At 39.5% G+C, this 23,576-nt stretch overlaps 1 protein-coding gene across 1 annotated transcript in view; it reads right to left on the bottom strand.

The window, feature by feature from the left end:
- GALNTL6 (polypeptide N-acetylgalactosaminyltransferase-like 6) overlaps positions 1-23,576 on the bottom strand; it is a 281,614-nt gene that overhangs the window by 11,189 nt on the left and 246,849 nt on the right. Inside the window, exons 8-10 of the mRNA XM_017744313.1 lie at positions 22,090-22,197; positions 8,779-9,000; positions 1,656-1,772 (exon numbers count right to left, since the gene is read on the bottom strand). Coding sequence (XP_017599802.1) covers positions 1,656-1,772; positions 8,779-9,000; positions 22,090-22,197 — 447 coding nt within the window. The remainder of the gene's footprint in view (positions 1-1,655; positions 1,773-8,778; positions 9,001-22,089; positions 22,198-23,576) is intronic.

A 23,576-nucleotide genomic window follows, 5' to 3' on the forward strand; every position in this document is an offset into this window, starting at 1 on the left:
GCCGCCCGCCCGCCGCACCGCAGCCGCACCGCCCCAGGGATGAGGTGCTCCCGGGAAGGTTTCCACGCTCTCCGGCAGTGCGAGGATATGCGCTGTTCCCCATCAGCCCGGCAGACAGAATTCGTGCTGTGCCTGGGGCACACGTCAAGCACCGAAGTGCTTGAGGCTTCCCAGCTCTGGTTCTGGGATCTGAGGAGCTGGCTGGTTGAACTCCCTTCGTGCCAGCTTCACTACTGGTTCTAATGAAGTCACTTTGTGGCCTTAGTACAGAGTAATAAGACCTTTATATCCAGTCTGATCCCAAACGCTGCAGCACCCTGGAGCACGCTGAAACACGGATTCCTCCCTAACATCCTTTCTCCCTTTGTGTCATTTCCCCTTTGTTCAAGCCTTTATTCTTGCAAAGGATATTTCAAGCCTCCTTTTTCTCTGCTAACTTTTATTTTTTCTCTCATCTTTTCATCTGACTTTTTTTCCTCCTTTCTCATCTCTGGCAGCCTCAGCATTCCCCCCTCCCTTCTTGAGGAGGGTTTGCAGCTTTGCAGATTTTAAAGCCAGAGAACATTGTGATGGTCTAGTCTGGACCCTACAGCTTCCTTCAATTAACTCCTTGAATTACTGTATGTCTTCCAGAAACAAAACAGAATTGTATTTATCTAGTCTTAGCACCCTATCCCCATGCAGTATCTTTGGTAGCTATCTAAAGAAGTCTTCTTTCAGCAACTTCCTTTTTTGCCATGTTGGCACTTCCTAAATTGAGATAATCCTTCAGCTTCTCAGTTTCATGCACTTCCAGCTCTCCTCCTGCATTTCTCAGTATCCTCAGAGCATGATTTTTTGACCTCAGCACTTCAAATACCCCTCAGAACTCCTCTCTCCTGAGCTTTTAAGTTTTTACAAAGTGCCATGTGTGATTGCCAGGTCAATTTTTCTCCTCAGCATTAGGAACCTTTTACTAATCTGGGGCCTTTTCTTGTGAAAGCCATTGCTCACTAAATTTGCTAATAAACGGATAGGTTGTACTTTTCATCTGGATCCTCTTTGGTCACATTGGCCAGACCCATGGCCTGTGAGTCATGATCCCTTTCCTATGCCACTCACAGTGAGTAAAAATCAGAGCTCTTTTCCTCCATACTCCTGAGAACTAATATTTTTCTACCCAGCCAACCTAAATAAGCCTTTATAATATTGAGCCTTTATAATTCCTTGTCTTTTGAAATGTTTTTTTGCTTGCTTTTACCCATTTATCTCGCTTATACCTTGTATTTGTTTAAAATGCTTATTGAGATGAAAGCATAAAAACAGACAATGACTGGAGCTGTACAAGGCCTGGTACTATATTTAAAATATTTACAGGCAACTAAACCAAAATCAGCATGTTTTCATGACACAGTTGGAGAGAATGGGGCCTCAAAAAAGCTCTCTGGGCATTGAAATTCCTTTTGGAAGTGAAGACAGCCCAAGTGGCTGTTGGAATTTCTGAGGTTATGTTAAGGAGTACTTTATAAAAGCCATTAAGGTCAGTAATAATTCACAAATTATTTCTACATTCGGTTTTACCTTAAGAAAAGGAGAAACCCTCAGAAAAATGTTTAAAAGCTGGAAAAGAGAAGCAGCAATGTTACCCTGATTTTCTCTTTCCACCATTAAAATACCTGTTCATGTGACCACGTTCGTTCTGAGCCGTCCTTCACACAGATGTCCAGCCTCAGCTCCGTCCCCGTGGCTCCATGTTTGCTGTCCACACAGAGGTTGGCTGCCACATTTCGAATCTGCAAGACCAAACAGCAACGTTTTCCATTAAACTGGGCTGCAGAAAAGAGCTTTCAGTGTCAGGGGTTAGGAATTTAGCTCGGAAGGACTCGAGATTGACCATTGGTTACATAAAACTGGTAGGTATTACTTTTTACAGGGTAGAGAGCCATGTCCTGGAATAAACTACTCTTTTTAGGAGCAGCTTCAGAAGAATCAAAGTTTGAAATATTTTGCTTAACAAATGAAAGGTAGGTCTTATGAAATATATTCATGCAAAAAAATGAAAAGAAAAAAAGTCCGAGAAGTTCAAAGCTTATCTGACTGCTTCTTCCTTCCTATGACAGCAAGAGAGATCAACAGTATTAGAAGGAACTGACTGTATGAGTCCGTCCCAGGCATGGGAGCAGCAGTATGCATTAAAAATTCAGGCATGCCCTGTTCCAATCCATGCTCTTACTTTGACACAATAACACCATTGTAGATAAGGTCACACATTACGCCCTGAAGTGCATAAAATGAAAAAGTACTTAACAAATCTGCACTGAAACTTATGCTAACCCATGGAGGTTCCTTCTGCATGCCTGCTGCAAACGCTGCAGTGCAACTTGTTCTTAAAAGGAAAATCTTGTTCTTGAGGCTGAAGCAAGTGAGTAATAACTAATCTGTGACTATCAATCATACCAGTTATGTACTACTGTTGACAGGTATATTTTCTTTGAAACACTGGGTTGAAAATATTTGCCCACTGCCACCAAAAAGAGCAAAATCCTAAATTTGTTTTGCAAATAGTTGCACACTTCACCTTGAGTACCTTAGTTGGGCTAGTTAAAAATCCTTTAGACACCTCCACAATGAAAAGGATTTCTTAAAAAAACTTACCCTCTCAATGAGATAAACAGAAACTGAGTAATCAAAGTGCATGGAAACACGTACAAATTCTATATGTATAATATATAGAAACCAGTGCACATTTTGACATTCTGGATGCTACTTTTATCCTTTTTAAAAGAAAGCTAGATGCTGGATGGAGATACAATTGAGTAGTCATTTGTGTTTTTTCATGAAAAATACTTTAGAAGTCACTGCTGTTGCCATAATATGCCAGACAAATGTACATATCGCCACTGCATACCTCGTACACATCCTAAGGACGGAAAACTTCTCAGCATTGCACAAAACATTGCAAGGAGGGGAAATACTTCTGTATGCCAGAGCTACTCTGCTCTTTTTCTGACCCTAGAGGAGTGGGATCCAATCTATTAACCATGAGAAAGAAAGATTTACACAGATGGGAAAGCAACAGGTAGTGGAGAAAATGTAAAAAACTTTACCTTCAGGAAAGGTTTTAGGAGGTTATCTTAGAAAAGAGCAGACTGGGCAGAAGATGGGAGAGCATCAGTTTGAGCAACTGCCTCCAGAAACCTTGGATCCTTCACAAGAGCTCAGAGAAGCACTTGTTTTAAAACTTGGACCAGCCCAGTCCTAGGATATTTTTTCTATTTTCAATACAATAAAAATTGCTAAGGATGAGGTAAAACACTAGCTGTTTATACACACAACCAGATGCAGAAATCCAGCACTGGGCAGCCCCACAGTAAAAAAGATGAAAGGTAATTAGTTCTCAACAACCTTCATTTTCATATCATCCAGCAAAAGAGGCAGGAAAGAATAATGAGTGGATTAGAATTTAATGTCATATTTTTAAAGTTTCATGTGAAATACCTACATCAAGTATAATTTTTTTTTGAGAACATTCAATCATTACTCAATGCACTTAAATTTCAATTGTATAGATAAAGATTTCTGGTCTAATAGAAAATTGAATGATACATCAGTTCAGTTCTTACAGCATGCAAGTTAATTAAAATGGAACTGCTAACAATTGCCATTAATAATTGGGTATATTTATGTGATTCAGAATTGTAAAATGACAGTGAATATGCTCCATGTCCAATTAATGCTTACTGCATTAAAAGGCTTTCATAATTTTGTCTCGATGGCATCGCTCCATCCCAGTCTTTGTCATTTGGACTGTGCAGTAAATGTGTTCAGTCCATTTCTGGAAAAGGCTTGAGCTGAAACTACATTTAGTTCCTTCACTGCTGGAATCTCTCTCACGTTCTTTATTTCCTCCCCTCTTCCCTCTGCTCCTGAAAGGTTTGCTTGAGTTAGTTTTTCCTCTGTTTGTTTGCAGCTTACATGTTAGCTCATCCTTTTTCTGTTTCATCCTTTCAGCTGCAGAAGGGTTGTGATTTGATTTTTGTTCTCTTTTTGTAATAAGGCATTTCAGTCAAGTCTGTGCTTTTGTTCTCTGGCGCTTCTGTGTGGCCTTGGCAGTTGCCAGAAACTGAACTGAGCCATCATGCCAGAGCCAGAGCCACAGGGAATGTTCTGCCAAGTATCAGCACCACACAACCTGCAAATCCCGTAAGATGCTTCCATGGACAAAGGAGGGAACCAGAAGCACAGGGACATTTTTTCCCCCCTCATTTATACACCAATATGCATTTGAACTGCCTTGTCTCCAGTCACACAATATAATGGATTTAGGATTTTTGAGGTTATGAGTTACAACTAGAAAACAAATAGCTAGTGATCCTAACACATTTCCAACATTCATATTTGTGCAGCTGTAAGACCAAGGATGAACAGGAGACAGATTTTATCAGCCATGCAGGTAGAGCATTGAGTTGCTACATACAAAACTTACTTGCTCAACCTCAAATGCCATCATTTGTACACACAGATAAACGTACAGGGAAAGTGTGCTTCCAAGGGCTCCCACGTATGGACTGACAAGAATGGTTAGTGGTGATATTAAAGGCTGTTTCAGAATTAAATAAATTCTGGCACAAGCACAGGACACTGTCTGTAAGTCATTACACATACTTAGTTCTTGAAATGCCATCCTAACTCACTTTGAGACTATGGACACTGTAGTCCTTACAGAGAGCAGATGAGGTGTAGAAGCATAGAGAATATAGCTTCCCAGCGCCCAGCAGTTATTTTGACCAACATTCTTTGATAATTCTAAAACTCTACAACTTTTTCCAGGCAAGTGAGTTCCTGCAAGATTTGCTGTTGAGGTAGTGGGTGATGTCCTGGCTCCTGCAGCTTTGCCCTGCCTGCACTGGAGCCAGGCTGTCACCCAGGGACAACTCAGCCTTCATGGAGCCAGGGAGGGGTGAGCCCCAGCAGGAGAGGTAAATTCCCAGGCGTTCTGGGAGCTCCCCTGCATGCTCATCATGACATGAAACTGTCTATGTCAAAAGCAGAAAGAGGGAAAGTGTAGCAATCTAAAGACAAGTGTATGTTCAATATGGTCATCTGTGAACAGTAACTGTGGAGATGGTTCTAGAACAATCCTTAGGGAAACAGTAACAACAGAAGCACCTCGGTGCTATCAGTTTATATAATACTTTCCCTATATCTGATTTAATCCCTCAATATGAAAATGGCTTTAACTCTTAGAAGACATTAGCAATATTCATTTATGTTACTTTTTTTTGTTTGAGCAGCGCTTACAGCCAGTTTTAGTGCACTGCTTACATTCTCAGATAACCCTACGGCCATCAATATCTATGGATTCAATATGGAAAAATGAGCCACTTCTCCTGTCAACTGATACACAGTAATTTTAGAAGTATTTATCCTTTGTGTACGCCATAAAAAAGAAAAAGTCAAAGGTAAAGAAGTCAAACACTGCCAAAGACCTCACTGAAGAAACAGGGGACTGTCATTCAGTGTGATACTGATCCTGATAAAAGACTTTGAACAGTCCATCTGTGCAGCTGTGCAGCACTCAGTCTGTGCAGGGTGGGGTTGTATCACTTTTGTACAACAGATATGTGACACTTTCTGGGCTCAGATTGACTCATTAAGGGTATGAGTATGACACATTTTAAAAAAAGGAAAATAACCAAAAGAGAAGGTAGTGAGTTCTTAGGCTTTAATCTTTTTTCAAATGTGCCACTTGACTATGTGCAACATTTTCATGTCAGTGCTGTAAAACAGTTCTGTAAAATCCATGAATTTGGGGCCGAGAAAGGAGTGCTTTCAGGTCCTACAGCTTAGCAATGCTGCAGTGACTGAGACACTTCCTCATTAAATTACTGAAGTTCATGTAACAGCAAGTGAAACCAAGCTTAAATAATTCCCTTTTGACTCAGTAAAACAATTTTTTTTGCATCACCTTGATTACAGGACTCATGAAATCTAAAATAAATGACAATGTCTGATATTATATGATTGATTTACAGTAAAATGTGGTTTTAAAGGTATTGGAAGCTGTGATATTTGCACAATATACACAATATGTTTGTGCTGGATCACAGCTTGTAGATTCATGAGTACTTCCTAAGAAAACACCTGGTGTCCAATTCACATCTATTGTTTTACGTAGTAGAACTTCAAATACACATTACAAATAAATTATTCTGTCTTAGAAAGACCATGGGATGGGTATTACTGTTTTCAACTGGCACCAGACTTCCCAATATATTCAAAAGAGTAAGAACAAAACCTAATTGAACACTTTCCTCTTTTCCACAGTGGAAAAGAGTGAAGTTACTTCACTCAAACACAGAACTGACAGTCTCACTAACCTTAATCTGTCTGGATTTGCTATTACATTGCTCTACTGCACATATTTCAGATGTTACAAGGTAGAACAGATTATCAAGGGAACATACACCCTGCAAGCTACAAGGACAAAAGGCACAAACACACATAAGAGATAAGGCCATGACAAGTGTAGTAAAAAAGATTGCTTTTTGTTTTCCAAATGTCCTTCTTTTCCATCAAAAACAGATTTTGTCAAGAAATGTAAGAGTCGGATTTTAAATAAATGTGTTTGTAAAAAAAGAGGAGTTGAGCAGAGGCTGTTTATGAGACGTCTGCTTTCACACCACATGCTTTTACTAGCTAGATATCAAAATACTAGAGCCAAACTTGTCTGAGTACTTCATTGTTTACTCTTTCTCAGACTGGCATAGGCAAGCAGATGTAAAGTATTTCCAAATAGGGTACTAAATGAGTCAGTGTTGGCACAGACTTTTGGTGTGTATAATCAGCAAGGTTTCTAGAGCTGAGTGATTTTTACAAAGCAGTAACATTACAGCCTGCTTCCGTCTTTCAGATTCTCACAGACATTGACCTTCAAGTTTTTCCAAGGTCCTCGCAAGTGCCAACAAATTAATTAAAACTGCACAGGAATGGGACAGTCTCAGGAAAAACAAGAGTAGCAGGGCTGAAAGCTCTCTTCTTGTTATTTTAGTGAAAGTATGTTTTAGACAAAAAAGAAAATCTTTGGTCTTCATGTCCTTCCTAAGAACTTAGTAAATGCTTTTAAGGCACAGACCTCACACCACTGATATGATCTTTGATATACTTCTAAAAATACTTGGGTTTATGCAAAGATTATATTAATATTGCTATGAAAAAAATGAATACCTGAATCACAAGCTCCTCCTCTTAGACCCTCTTGATTGAGGTTAAGGATCATCCAGCTGGCCAGAGAAATTACACATCTGATCACAGTCCTCCAATGTATGTATGTATACAATGCATGTATACATGTGGAAGATAGTGAAGGAAGATCACAGTAGCAGTCATAGCAATCTGATCCAGTCTGATTTCTACTGATAAATTCCTTACCACTTGGTACACATTAATCTCATAAAGTGGGTAGCAGCACCAAAAAGAAGAAGCTTTAACAACAAAGGAATTCATTACTGCCAAGAAGTAGCAAACAGTAAGACACATATAATTGGAGTTTTTCTGTAACTGATAGTTTATAAAGAAGAATTAAGGATTGCTAGTACCACAGAAAGTTATTTTAAAAATTTCACTATGAGGTAATTTGCTTTTCTAAAAAGAAATTCTGGGGAATAGTAGAGGAACCTATGTTTAGAAGTCTATGGTCCAGTCTTGACCACTGGGAATATGCAGACTTGAGTCTGATCTTACCAAATGTTTTGGTCAAAGTTTCAACTTCATACTTTGGTTTCAAACACGACAGTTGTTTTCTGAGAGCTGCAAGAACATCTGAAAAATCAGAGAAGGCTAGGACTCACAGTACAGATATTCCTATGGTTTTTAAAAAAGCAACACAATACATTGGAGGAGTGAAGCCTTCTTTATGTATCTTAATGAACTGAGAGGAAAAAGCCCGCTGCACACAACCTATCCACGGAGTGAAGCTGCTGTAGTTCTTGGGGGCAAAGGTCACAGCAATTTTTCAGTGCAACTAAGGAAGTAATTTCCTCTCCGTGCACTACTTGTGTTCTCAATTCTTCTGCACAAAACAAACTGTCAAAGCAAGGTTTGCTACAGCTCTGCTCTTCAGAGAGGTCTGAAAGCAGAACATCTTTGATCACAGGTGAAGATTTGCAGCTGGCTGTTTGCTCACCCCCTGTTCTGGAGTGATGCTCAGATACTGGCTTCTCTTTTGTGGTCTCTCCCTCCCCTCATCCATCAATGGAGAAATTGTATTTGTCTGCTACTAGTACTCAGTGATGACAGCACCTACAGAATGCAGAGAACAGCTGAGAAAAATCAATCATTTTAAAAGGGAAGTATCCAGGCCTTGCTTGTCACATTTCACATGTCAGCAAACTGAACTCCATCTGCACGCAATTGTCCTTGTAAGGACAGGAGGAGGTATTCAAGTAGATATGCAAAAACCCCCAAGCATTGACTTCAGACTTCCTTTTTACTAAGGTGACTCTCTGAATCTAAGATCTTCTTGCGACATACAGTAATGAGTGCTCTTTTCCTCATTCTTGTCCTCATTGTGCCTACATCGTATGCCCCGTACACACAAAGTTGTAATGAGTTACAAAAGCAACGGTGATAGTTCTAAGACATGGCAGTTTCTCATTTTAATGGATAGTTCAGGGATTGCTTCAACCACTGTGAACTTCCTTAATAACACTACTTACCACCAGGTTTACTCTGATTTAATAATTTTAATTTCCCACAATCTAAAACGTTAGACTCATTTAAATCTGATCTATTCCTCACCTCCCCCCATGCAGCAGGTGGAGGCTCCACAGGAGGGTAGTATTTGGGGACATCCCAAGCCACTGCAGCCATGAACCACTTGAAATCTTTACACTTAAGGTGCTTGCGCAGCTCCTTCTGGGCAGAGATGTCACCAGTTGAGAGATGTCTGTACTCAGGCCGTCGCTGGTAAATGTATTCTGCAAACTCATCCATCCATGTCTCTGCCACTCGCTTCAGGTTCTGCGTGGCACAAAAAAGAGCAAACATTAATTTCTTCATGCTTTGAGTGGTTGACACTCATAATAGGGAAAATTTTAAACAAAACAAAACAAGAAATCAGCCTTCCACACAACTTTTAAGCTTAGCTGGTCTCATTTCTCAGTCTTAAAACCTGGAAAAGTTCCAGTAACCATATGCTATCTTCATTACAGTGTTGAGCAAACACTACAGAGTATTAAGTACCCTGCTTCCCTGCTGGCTCTGTGAGAGACAGTCTTCTGTCTGTTGAACATCTTACTTTCCTTCATATTCCTTATGCATATTCTTCATATGAATTTTTGATTAATGATGGATGTTGAACAGAAATTTTCTTTCAGCTGCTTACATTGGTACCTGTTTCTTCCCTCTTAGTTCAGACCTCCTAATGTGGAAGAATGGTTCAAATTATTCCTTCTGATATATTTCACTTTGCATTTAAAAGGCATCTGAATTTCAATCTGTCATGATACCGCTTAGTCACCAAGCAATTCCTACCTAAATTTTAGGGTCAGGTCTTACATGTGCATGTTTGGGGGCAAGCAGCCATGAGCGTGCTGTGCCCCATCTCACAGCTGGTTTTGCACAACCTGTGGGCTGGAGCTGGAAGGTTTGCTGTGCTGCCATGCTACTGAGTTCTGTGCAAGGCATAGCACATATCCCTCAAAGGGAATATACTTGAAGCAAAACACCTGGCATAGGTACAACAACCTGTGGCTTTCTGCACTCACTCACCCGATGAAGATATCTAAGACTATTTAGGTTCTGTGAAACCCAGTTCTGGCTTGTGTTCCACAAAGTTTATTTTTGTTGGCATTTTATAGGAAACAGAATTATCTATTTTGCTGCATAAGAATTTATTCAAATTATAATTAATTAAATTAACTGCCTCAAATTACAAAATAAAACAAATACCATTGCAAAGAAAAATTCTGGGTAGACTGAAGTGAAATATTTTCTTGTTATTTACCACCAAGAAGGGGGCATTTTTTTCTGTATTTTTGTTTGTTTTTAAAATTCCTCCTGCAGCTCAAGCCACACAAATTTATATGCAGATGCTGTAGAGGAGTATGGGCTGAGTCTATTCTGTATTGCCACAGCTGCCCAATAACCTTTTATCCCACCAACAAAGCAACATCTCCCTGGATAGCATTGAGACACTAGGGTGTTCTTATTGCTTTGTTTGTAAAAACAAGATAATCAAGTTTTATAATATTCTTTTTATAGAACACTAACTGCGAAATGCTGAGATTCACTCTGTAATAAGCTGGAGGACAACATACATCTGATTATCATCAACATAAGGTAATGTTTCTTTTCAGAACATCCTCTGCATCTAAGTAAGCCGGATTCATACTCTGACTTGCCTTCAAGATTCACTGGAAAATTCCTTCCCTGAATTTTATTAATCCACATAAACTAAATGTCTCTGAACTAATAAGGCTTATCTGAATACAAAGACAGCAAGACACAGAACAAAGGAAGTACTTTTAGCTGACACTGCAAGGTAAGTTTCTATGTGCTTTCTCTCTGTGAAGCAAGTATGTTAAAACCTGCAGGGATAAAGCAAGTAACATTAAAGCAGTGTAAGAATTCACAACACTCATATATCCCTATTCAAAAATGGCTTGTGCTCCAAATAAGTTTGACTTGTGTTGTAATGTCATGAAAACCTAAATAACTTTACAAGAAATTAGAATTCAAGAACTGGGTAGGACAAAGAAAACCAGAAAAAATTCAAGAATATCATCTAAATGACAAAGTCACCTTTCTGGCAGAAAACTTGTAATACAGAAATTTTCTAACAAGTAAAAAGACTATGTGATGAGGTTTTGTACATGAGGCAAAAAAATATGATTAGGAACATTAAACAAAAAGCCAAAATAATGAAAATACGTGTGATTTCTAGCGTATCTTTCACTGCAATGCTGTATACCTCATTTGCTATCATGCCAATGCAGTTTAGGACTGTTCTGTAAAATATTTTTTTTGCAATCATTTTATCTGATAGGCTATTTTCATATGTAAAAACCATACTGTAAAAAGAGCCATACAATAAAAGTATTCAGGTTAACTCTTGCAGCAGCTCACCCCACCAATATTAAGAGTAGTCTCTGATGGACTTTTTTCTTTAGCTACTTGGCTGCTCTAAAAGACTGCATTCTGCTTTAGATGATTGTTACTGATAAAACATAAGTCCAACAAAAATCTTGATATTATACCTGGTGACTAACTCAAAATTCTAATTCACCAGTCAAAAATTTTTTGTTTTCTAATAACACCTTTATAACTGGGTTTTGTGTGTGTTTATGTGTAAATCCACCGAAACATTGTATTAAAGAAAGGCAGTTCTTTCCACCATTCCCCAAGTATCAGGTAGGACACTTCGGACAAACCTATTTAAAACTTTGCTTCCCTGTTCTTCCAAAACCATTCTTTCCATCACATGCTAAAAATTGCCTGTAATGAAATTGTTTATTATCCTTACTATGTTTATACATCGATGTCATAAGCCAAACCCTTATGAGGCAGCCCTTTTAATTCCAATATATTTTTTTTTTAAATATACAAACTCTTGATTTGCTAGCTCTAAATCTCCAGACGATGAACATGACCAAAAGGAACACTATGCTCTGGAGTAGTGAGAAGCTGTTTCTGAAGCAAGCACTCAGCATCTAAACAACTTAGTTTTAAAGAGGTTTGTTGACCCCAGTTAGCCTGGGCTAGCATTTCTTAGCCTTATTACCACTATACAAGTTCAGCAATCACCATACGTTCTTTTAACATAATTGTGTCCAGACTAGTAGTAAAACTCCCCATACTTGAATTGAATGCAGTCAGGAAGAGCTGCTGTACTGAAAGCTGGTCTGGTGCAACCTTGCACAAAAAAGGCAAACATCATTTGCACTCTTATTTAGAATGTGCTAACCCAGCATGTTCCTGGAGCAAAAATACAAGCTGTCCAAGATGAGATGGGTGAACTTGTAAGCTGAAAATCCCCATTCTGTGGCTGTATAGCAGCATTATAAGTTGCAGAGAACCTCTTAGGATCATAACTCTTCTCTGCAAATTATGGCAGGGAGCTGCAGGGCTTTTACTCATCCTATCTGAGGAGCACAACCAAAATGAGAGCCCTCATCTCTGACCACTTTAAGGCCTACCAATCAAATTACTTACTGTAAGGTAAGGATGTGATTTCAAGTCCTTTATGAGTCTTCCAGAGTTGCCATTCCCATAATCTCAGTGGATGTCTTGACAGAGTGGATGGAGGAAGGAGGATGGTCACTTCCTCCTTGCCTGACCCTTAGGTGAGGCTAGATACAATCCGAGCATGTCATATAAGCCCCACAAGTGGGAGTGGTTTTGAATAGCTACCCAATCTTGACTTTGATATGATTTTACTCTGTGTGTGTATACTGCCACAGAACTTGTGTGTCAAAGAACTTTAAGAGCCTACCAGACTAGGTCACATTTTGTGAACATCTTACAGCATCATTTAAGCACTCTTTTGTTTTCATCATCATGAGACAGTTAAGTTTCACAGTGAAACTAATCTTCAAATAATTTAGAACAAACAAGAATTAGATTTGAATCTTCTTGATTTCTGTCTCCTGTTACTATTTATGTAATCTTCTACAGAAAACTCCTTTAAATGCGAGTTTCTCAAATGGCATCAAATATCACTACAGAAAGAATCAGTTTCGGCATATCTTTGTGGTAGACCACTCTTGCTTGGATTCAATCTGAACATCTCATGTAAATGCATGTGGAAAGGAAAAAATGAAAAATAGAATCATAGAATCATTTAGATTCGAACCGACCTCAAAGATCATTGAGTCCAACTGTTAACCCAGCACTGCCAAGTCCACCACTAAATCATGTCCCTAAGTGCCACATCTACATGTCTTTTAAATACCTCCAGGGACGGTGACTCAACCACTTCCCCGGGCAGCCTGTTCCAATGCTTGACAACATGTTTCTACAGCTGAAAATGGCGTAGCTTAGCTTGGTTGACAAATTCATTGCAAGGCTACAGATGTCCAGATTGGTTACTCTTAATAGGAAAAAAAGGAAAAAAAAAATTAAATAAAAACAATTAAATGAAGATCAATTAAATATTAATTAGTTACATGAATTGACACACAAAATAAAGAAGTCATAGGGACTCTAGATGGACATCTGAAGAGTATTTCAGGACCTATCCAAGAAGACCAATGACAATTTGTTCTCTCTTTTGTCATTTTCAGTGAAAAATTTCTGTATGAGGATAAGTAAGTCCCAATGGTATTTCAGTAGATGCATATTTCTATATGTAAGGTTGTAACAGCTGTCACAAAGAAGCTGCGAGATGAATACAACAGTGAGAGCAACCACACTGAGTCATCAGCTGTCATCAGTTGCTCATTTACACATTCTTGATATAATTTTAATCACTGTTACAATTTTACTCTCTGGTAAATTCTTTACCACTGGGCTTACATTTAGATGAGTTTTATTTAAGTTTATATGAGCTCACACATTTAAGACTGTGATTTTGCTTTGGTGTTTTTTTTAATTTTTATTTACAAAACAGTAAATTACAATGTCACTGATACATGGATGTCATGGTTTGACCTCAGGTGACAAGTAAGCACCACACAGCCACTTACTCAGTCCCCACAAAAAGGGGTGTGAGAGAGAATCCGAAGAGTGAAAGTGAGAGAACTCAAGAATTGAGATAAAGACAGTTTAACAGGGAAAAAAAAACTGTGCACACAAGCAAAGCCACTCACCACTTCCCATGGGCAGGCAGGTGTTCAGTCATCTCCAGGAGAGCAGGGCTCCCTCAAGCCTAGTGGCAACTTGGGAGGACAAGCACCATCACTCTAAATGTCCCCCCTTTCCTCAGCTTTATATACTGAGCCTGATGTCATATGATATGGATTATCCCTGTGGTCAGTTGCAATCAACTGTCCTGGCTGTGTCTCTTCCCAGCTCCTCACCCTGCTTGCTGGGGGGTGGTGTGAGGAGCAGAAAAGGCCTTGATCCTATGCCAGCCCTGCTCAGCAATAAGGAAGGCATCTCTATGGTGATTACAGTTTCCATCACTAATCTAAAACACAGCCCTATACTAACTACTCTCAAGTTAATTAACTCTATCCCAGCCAAAGCCAGCATACTGGACTTCAATAAAAGAGTTTAAATCAACTTGACTGGAGAGAGAGAGAGATAAATGAGGACTTCTGCACTTGAAAAAAAGAAAATTTTTCATGGGCCATTTTGTTCAGTGAGTAGGGTAGATTCATCTCTGTGATCAAATGATTGTCCCTTCTTTCTAAGTGTGTAAGATCACCTGTCATTTTCAAGAGACGTGATATTAGTCATTGAGAAGAAAGCAGACGCTGGCCATGAGAATGGAACAGCAGGGTGAGGCAGGGACATGACACAGGACAGGTCCATGAATATTAGCTTTAAGCAAGGTTTAACTGGATTAGTCCCTGATATGAGAGGGGTAGTTCCTCATTTTGTAACTGGCTGGTGTGCTGGCTTAAGGTGACAGCACTTAGAAGAGAGCTCCCAAGGCATACTGCAAGCCAGCGCACCTCCATCCTCTAGGTGCATCTTTTCCATTAACATTTTAGATGCAGCAGCTGAACTAACACAACAATGTAATTCCTGTTCTTAGTTCCTCTAGATGTTCTAAAGATTTTTATCAGGTGTCACTAAAGGAGCACAATGGTTCTATTGTTTGTTTCACTTCACCTATACAAACTGTTTTTTCTGCTTTTGTGTCTATCTCACTGCATGAAACTGACCCTGATCTCAATCAATAGACTTTACTTTTGTCAATATTAAACTACTACTGGAACACTTGAAACCTGTTATGAGTTCCTATTGTCCTGCATTTAATTGGAACATTTTCCAGGAAGCTGGATGTCACCAGCTAGTATTTGTCACATGAGCCAGGACATCAAAAATCACTTTCAGTTATGCCAATCAAATACGAATCACCACAGCATGTCTGAGGCCCAACTGTATTTTGGTTGTGAGGTGTAAGAGGGGACATTACTGTTTACTTGCCAAGAATAACACAACAATCTCTGCAACAACTGACATATTAATCTCTTATTCTTCCTAGTAAAATTCCAGTGGGATTATTTTCACCTCACCTACATCATCTTCCTAATTCAAATTTTTCTATTTTTGTTTTGTGAACCACAGTATCGTTGCTACTTCAAAATGGGTGCCCTGTTTACCTCTGGAAGCAGCTGTATTTAATTTGGCTGGGAATAATATAATATACAGTTTGTTTTACACAAAATGTATTTAAAAAGTGCATTGGGATCTATCCAGTCAAGACAACTCTACTTTATGTTCCTCTGGAATATGGGTAGCATAACATTACAATGAATCATCACAGAGAAGAGAACAAAGTATGACTGGAGGAGCTCATCCAACCAGTATGGATTAATATGCCAGAAGCAGCAGGGTACAAAACTCCAGAGCACTCACAAGGAGAAAAACGGTACCTGCAGTTTTGTGCAAAGGTCCTTCCATCAGTGTCAGAACACAACGTTTACCATTTCTGTGTATTTCTACAGTGGAAAAACAATAAAACATTTCCTGGACACTAACCACAGTCTTGTGATGTTCAGGTCTTAATACTTAACCTGCCCACATCAGTTAAGCCTCAGTGTGGGGTTTCATACCTTTCCTCTTCTCCCCTAACCCCCTTTTAATTTATGCAGTGCTACTGCTTGTCAATATTTCCCTGTCTTGGCTATCTTACTTTGGTTCTTTACACCTAACTGTGTTTAAAACTTAAATGGGTTTCATATCAGAAATATTTCTGTAAAAAAACCCCCCAAACCAGCAAAACCCAACCAAATAAAGAGATGTCTGCAGGCATAAAAGAAATGTGTCTGCATGGAAGACAGTATTCTAACTAGATGACAAAGCTGGTGTTGTATATAAATAAATCTTCTAAGAGTTAGCACAACTGGCAGAGAAGCAAGAGACTATTTATTCTAAGCCAGTAGTCTGCAAATACCTAGAACTGAAATTCCACAGATGTCATCTGAAAACAAACAGGATTTCATTCTCTCTATAAAAGTTTGCATCTCCACCAGGCACATGAAAACAGTAATTTAGGATACATTAATTGGAAAATCTACACCTCTTGCTCACATAAAGTCATCCTGCAGGGTTTGGGGGCCGGGATGTTTCCCGTCCTGGTGAGGATGCTGCCTGCCCCCAGCTCTGTGGCTGTGAGGGAGCTGTGGAACACAGAGTGACACTATAAGAACATCTCCACAAATTTGTTGGCTGCTGCCATGCTTGCTTTGTAGACCCATACAGACCATAGCTCATCCCTGCAGCTAAGCCTGGAAGAGTTCAGGGGTTTGACTTCCAACAGATTTCTTTGGCCTTGTAACTTTCTAGCCTGTGGAGTAAATCCTGAGAAGTAGCTACCACCACTTTGATGTACTTATTGTCCAAAAATACCTAGTTCTCTATCTTCTTCGTGATCTTTTTGGATAGCTAAATTGTCTATCCCATTGTATTAATTTACTTAAAAGCAAAACTTCTATTCAGATTGGAGAAAACATAGAATAAAAAACCCACAAAAATTACTTTGACTTTTTTTGTATTCAAGGATTAGAAGACCAAAGAATCACAGAATGGGTAAGGTTGGAAGGGACCACAGTGGGTCATCTGGTCCAACCTCCCTCAAGCAGGGTCATCCCAGAGCACATGGGACAGGATTGTGTCCAGATGATTCTTGAACATCTCCAATGAGGGAGACTCCACAACCTCCCTGGGCAATCTGTTCCAGTGTTCACTCACCCTCACAGTAAAGAAGTTCTTCCTCGTATTCAGGTGGAACTTCCTGTGCATCAGCTTCTGCCCATTACTCTTATCCTATTGCTTGGCACCACTGAGCAGAGCCTGGCTCCATCCGCTGACACCCTCCCTTCAGATAATGACAGATATTGATGAGGTCACCTTGCAGTTGTCCCTTCTCAAGCTTAAACAGGCCCAGCTTCCTTCGCCTTTCCTTGTAAGAGAGATGCTCCAATTCCTTAATCATTTTTACTGACCTCTCAACAGGAGCTCCATGTCTCTCTTGTACTGGGGAGCCCAGAACTGGACACAGCAGTCCAGGTGAGGCCTCACCAGGGCTGAGAAAGGGGCAGGATCACATTCCTTGACCTGCTGGAATTTTCTTCCTAACGCACCCCAGGTCACCATTGGCCTCTTGGCCACAAGGTCACACTGCTGGCTCATGGACAGCTTGGTGTCCACCAGGACCCCCAGGTCCTTCTCCACAGAGCTGCTTCCCTGCAGGTTGTCCCCAGCCTGTGCTGGTGCCTGAGGTTATTCCTCCCCAGGACCCTGCATTTGCCTTTGTTGAATTCCAGCTGGTTCCTCTCTGCCCATCTCTCCAATCTGCCAAGGTCCCTCTGAAGGGCTGCAGAGCCCTCTGGGGTATCGGCCACTCCTCCCAGCTTTGTGTCATCACTGAACTTGCTGAGGAGGCATCTGCCTCTTCATTCAAGTAATTTTGAATGAATGAATAAGTTAAACAATACTGGGCCCAGTGACAGCGACAATCCTCCAACTAGACCCTCTGCCACTGATTACAACCCTCTGGGATCTACCATTCCTCCTCATAGAGCCAGCCCTCTATCCACCTCACTGTCCACTCATCTAACCAACTCTCCTTGAGTTTGCCTATGATGATATTGTGCGAGACAGTGTCAAGAGCCTTGTCAAAGTCAAGGACAATAATTTAAATATTTTCTTTGGTAAGTACTCTGTTTGAGATCTTGGTTTAATTAATTTTAATGATGAATTTATAAATCTCTTAATGAAAAATGTAACAGTGAAAACATAACAGCTGTACTGTGTAATAATCATAGTTATAGCTGTGCTGTTCTCTAAGAAGGTGATTCTTGCTTGATTCCTAAATAATGTGCCAGTTCTTAGCTGATGTTGCACCTGCTAACTGTGGTTGCTGAATCATAACTGACTTTTTGCTACAGTCTTTTGTGCTACAGAGGTGATTGCAAAAGTGCCAGCAGTGCTCTCTGAACAGCATGCCACATCTATCCATTCGCACTCCAGCCACGAGAAAATGTAGCCATTACTAACTGCTTCTCCTGGTTCTTTAATCTGCCTGGAAACAGAATATAAAATTTAAGAAACTCCCAAATATTGTTTGCATATGGAAAAAAATAGACCAAAACAGTCATCATATTAAAGGAAGCTCTGACAAAAATGCAAATGTGATCAGAGCACCAGATGGTATAGTTACAATAATTTGCTTTGAAGATCCCTTTTGGAGCCACACAAAAAGGCTGAGCCAGTGGTTCAGGTGGGAATCTGAGCCCACCTTTACCAGTTGAATTCCTGCACCCGAACTCGTGCAGGTTCCAATTCAGTGACACTGTGTAATGAGAGAAATGCCACTGTGCATGTGCCTGATGGGTCAGAGGATCACTGTGCTGTGGGATCCAATGTCCTGGCAGGCAAGGAGGAATTCAACTTAAGGTTAGGATTCACCACCCTGCTGGGTTAGCATTCAATTTGAACTTCAGTGGGATTGCCCTTCCTGTCAAAAAGGCCTAATGAGCTAATGTTCTGTAGTTAATGCTAAAATGAGGTGAAAAATACCTGCAAGAAAAAGAAATTCTCTAGATATATTTTGAAACTGAGTTAATCTCTGCATATCCTATGGAACAGTGAGATTTTATTGATATATTTCTTATGGCTTTTCTAGAACCACAAATAGAAAAAAAACCACCCTAAAAGGCAATAGGAAACTAAAGAAAATAAATAATAAATTAAGATACACCTCGAAGAAAATTCTAAGAATATTCTGAAGTCTAATTTCATAGGTAACTGGCTAAAAGTAAATGGCTTTGCTAGAATTGTTAAAAGGGAAGCAACAATCAGAAATGCAAAAAGCAACTAAAATAATCCAGTAAAACAATTCGGCAGTTTTTAGGACCTGGGGGTTTGCTTTCTAAACATGCCTTACCTAAAATAAACAAGCAAAATTAGTTACTAGTCACTGCAGTTTTGTGCAGAGATTGACAGGTTTGGAATGAATGAATAATTATGTAGTGCTTCCAGGTTATAAAGTGGAATCAGTGTTGACATCTGCATGCCTATTACTATTTCTTTAGGTGCAGTTGCCTGTGAATTGAACACTGACTGCTTTTGGCAAGCAGCAACATCTTAAGACATCTTCAAACAAAAATATTCAGTCTTTTAATCTACATTTGATTGTCAAAATCTATTTATAAATCTACTATGCATGTTTACGGCTAGCCTTAATTTTGCTCTGCACCACCAAACAATTTTACTAACAGTGTTTCATATGTGTATGCTTTTCAATTTATGTGGGATGTGGCAGCAACAAATACGCACAAGCTTTCCAGATTTTGAGTGACAGATAAGAAGGATGCAGAAAGTTGACGTCATGATCCATACTATTGTGTGTAGTACACTAATGATTATTTAGTGATGGGGAGGTGCAACAAAGTTTTTGACAGGTCTCTGATTGCTCAAAGCACACACGATTCTCATGACAGGTCACAGTTCTCTAAACAGATACTGAGATTTGTCAAGTGTTACGTAGCTGGCTGAAACTGTGTGTTGGAACTCACTGCTAAAAGATAAAGAGAGGTGAAATCCCAAGGGAAGGTAAAATGCTCACTTTAAAGATTATTTTTTAAGGGTAAACATGAGTTGAAACAGCTTAAAAGGAAACCCATGGCATGAGCATTTGGGCTGTACCTGAATTTGTCTGGAAGCTCTGTTCTCTTCCTAATTCCAGTCCCCATATCCCTTGAGCAGGTGCTGAGGAATAGGATGGGAAAATCTGTCAACTTTTTATGCAATATCTGCACAAGGGGAAATTCCCCCTCGATGAATAAAGGCCTCTTGCTATCATTTATATAATCACAGTTGGGCCTTCTAGGGCTCATTCTTTTGTGAACTGCATCTTGGGCATGCTCCTTTAAACAGCAGAAGGTGGAAAAGGATTTAGTAAAAACCTTTGTGGAAACTACTTAGTAGTGAAAAGTACTGCTTCTGGCAGTGGGGATAATATTTTCAAATATTCTTGAGTGTGTTATTCATTATATATTTGAACTAGAAGGAAGTTTCAGATTAAAAACTCGTAAGTTGTAGATTATAGTCTTTGGATGATAAAACATTTGGAGGATAATGCAAAGACGGTTCAAATATCTAGGCCACTCCTGTGAATAGTTGCCTAATAATACTTTGGCTAACAGCTCCATTTGGGGCTGACACACTGAAGATTAATCTGTCCTTGATTTTCTTTTTCTGGCAAGGATGAGAGAAAGAGAATATTTTTAGATTTAAAATTACACACAATATGATGGGTCAAGGAAAATATTCTCTTCCTGGGCTAGTTATTGAAATAGCCCCAAACACCAAAACATACAGAGCTCTAGTGCTCTTGGTAGCCTTAATGCAATGTAAAGAATACTGTACTGGAAAGAAGCTGTGAATCTGAGAATTTAAAGTTTCTTTGAGTGATAACTGTGTGTCACAAATTTACCTAAGTATCATGTTTTGGACTGCCACAACACAGAAGAAAACTATCCATTTTTTGAATGGAAGGATAAGACTCACCACTAGATCTTTTCCCGTAAGTTATAGGGTGATCAGTCTGTGCATGGGCAGAGATACCATTTTTATAACTGGAAATGTTTTTCAGTAATATTTCAATGAGTGATTTATTGAAATCAAGCTAAAATAAATAGTACAGGGAGGCTGCAGGCTGCGTGTACCTGATGGTTCTAAGCACTCACAGTGCCACCATGAAAGCCAGTTAAGTGCTGAACCATGCAAGATGCCAGTAGTACAAATAGAAATTATTGTATTTTGCTCCTGCAGGTAGTGCATGAGACAGCATATTCTCTAATGAGGTACTATGTGATATAACAGAAGAAAACAAACACTGAAGTTTGAATTTCTTATTTGGAGTTGTGTGTGATTTTTGCAGGGAATGTCATAAATGAAGCAGTGTAATTCAGGTGGGGCAACTCTGACAGGACACAGAGCTATACTGAGGGAAGATATTAATCACACAATTTAGTCAATACAGTTCCTGCCCCTACCACTAATCCCATTACTGAATTGTGTGTCCCAGTGTCTGCACTGATACCCTGTTAAGGCAAATTTTTCTTTCTGTCTAGCCAGCTGTCAGGCAGGCAGCACAGGCAGCCTCTATTTTCTGCTGCAGTTAGTACAGAAAGCCTTGTCCTGTGGTGCTGAAACCAAGGATATCTCCCCCTCAAAGCAAGAAATTCATTCTTCTATTCATAACACATTTTCATTATTAAGAAAAAAACTATGATTCATAAAATATTACCCTATGGCAATATGCAGACTTTAATATTAATGCCATTTTATTAAAAGAAAAAAAAAAATCCTCTAAACCAGAAAAGATTTAACTCAAGCATGAATAAATACTAGTATCTTCCTGGAAGCTACATCTGTGCCCTTCATCTCCCATTTTTGACATCCTGTGAACATCTCCAGAAAGTTACAGAACATTTTCTCTTGAGCAAAAAGCCCCTCATAGGTATGGATGTGTTCAGTAGTCTGAGAAATGTCTAGAGGTCACCAGACAGTCACTCAAATAATTGTTATTCAGGCCTTTTGCCTCAGAAAACATCCCTTCCATGAGATTCTGCCTGTTCTGCTGACTGATAAGAAAATGTGCATTCAAATTGGTCCTGCTTATAAAAACTATGACTGACAACACTGTACAATTTGAGAACCGCAAGCCTTAGGTTATTCCTAGGTTCTTTTGAATCAGCATGAAACGTGCTTCTGTGCTGAGACGTCCAACCCTGTAATTTTAAGCTTCCATTTTATTCTTGGCAGTCTTATCTCTGAAAGGCAGAATAACTGCAGTAATTGCACATCTCATTTCAGAAAAATAAAGAAACATTCATTTTCCATTTTAATAGTTTACTGGAAACTGGTTCGCAAGGAATGAAGAGACTGATAATGCATGAAAATGGAAAACAGCAAGACCCAATTACTCACCCGTGCTAGACTGGTTCCAGAGGGGACTTTATACGGGACATACTTCCTGTAGATATGTCCAACTCGAGAGCATGGAACATCATACATGCCACCTCCACACATCCACACCTGGAAAGCAGACAGAAAGCAAGTGAAAAAATGATTCCTGATAACAAACGAGGCAAAAAAAAGCACTTTATCTCATGTGTATGTGAAAATAACACAGCATTCTATGCTGACCCCTCCCACAGTCATGGTGGCCTTCTTGGCATGCTGGTAACATGGCAGACTGTCACATCCAGAATCTCACTGTGCAAAAGCAGAGTATGTTCAAAATAAAATTATAAAATATATAGAACAGAATAAAATAGAATAGAACAAAACAGAATAGAACAGAATAGAATGGTTTGGGTTTGAAGGGACTTTAAGTTTGGCCACTTTCGTTGTGCTTGCCTGTTTGTCTTATAGTGGGTATATCTGCCTGGTCCTGGAACTCAGCCCCTGACTGACTGTGCTATTCACACTGTGAATAGAGAAAATAGGGGTTAGAGTGAAGGCTTGAATCACAATGTGATTTCGGTAGCTGCTTCTTGTGGATCATTTGTGTATCAGCCCTTACAGTCCCCTAGCAGTTAGCCACAGCATCCCACTGAGACCTGATAATGAAATGCTTGAGGATCTAACCTCATTACAGGGCAAACCTAAATATACTTATGTAAATGTCTAAGGAAGGCTTGAAACCACTGAAAGTGGGGCTTTGTCCTTAAATTCCATGAACACCCATGTGCAGTCACGTAGAGTTGAGACCTACTTGGGAAGCTGCTGCTTACTACCTCCCATCACAGAATTGACTAAGGCATAGGAGCTCTGGCTAGGTGCCTTTGGACATGTCATCTACTCTCCTAGTGCGTACAGTCCTTCTCAGGGAGGAAGTTTACTGCTGGATTGGGAATGGAGACCCAAATGAATGCTCTGCCTCCATGCCAAAATAGCTCATTAGTGCCCAGCGCAATCTTGCATGTAGTCATGCCATGTGGACATGAAGATCATTTTCTTTGAAAAAAACCATTTTTTAAAATTTGCCTCTTACGTAAACCTTGAAATCCTCACCTGTTTCATCTCATGATAGCTAACTCACTGGAAAACACATGCATAAACATAGTAAAATATCATAAAACCAAAAGTGTTAAAATAACGTTATTTGCTTTTCTAACAATATTTCCTTTGTATGTTACATCATTTGTACTTTTTTTTAGTGGGAATTTCCTCTCTGTGGCTGTCTTCAAACAACCCAGAGCACCAATGAAAGTGCACACCTATGTTTACTATTTGTTCCCGTTTTTTAAATGAAGGTGTCATTTCAAAGGCTAGACAAATTATTACCATGATTAATCAAGTCTTCTTAGCCTTTGAAGAATGGACAGCATAGCAATGTGACTCAAAGGTCAGCCCCAGAACAAATTTAAAAGACAAGAAAGCAGAAATTATATATATATATACACATATAT

This window comes from Corvus brachyrhynchos, unplaced genomic scaffold, assembly GCF_000691975.1.
Source record: "Corvus brachyrhynchos isolate BGI_N302 unplaced genomic scaffold, ASM69197v1 scaffold17, whole genome shotgun sequence".
NCBI classification, from domain to species: Eukaryota; Metazoa; Chordata; class Aves; order Passeriformes; family Corvidae; genus Corvus; species Corvus brachyrhynchos.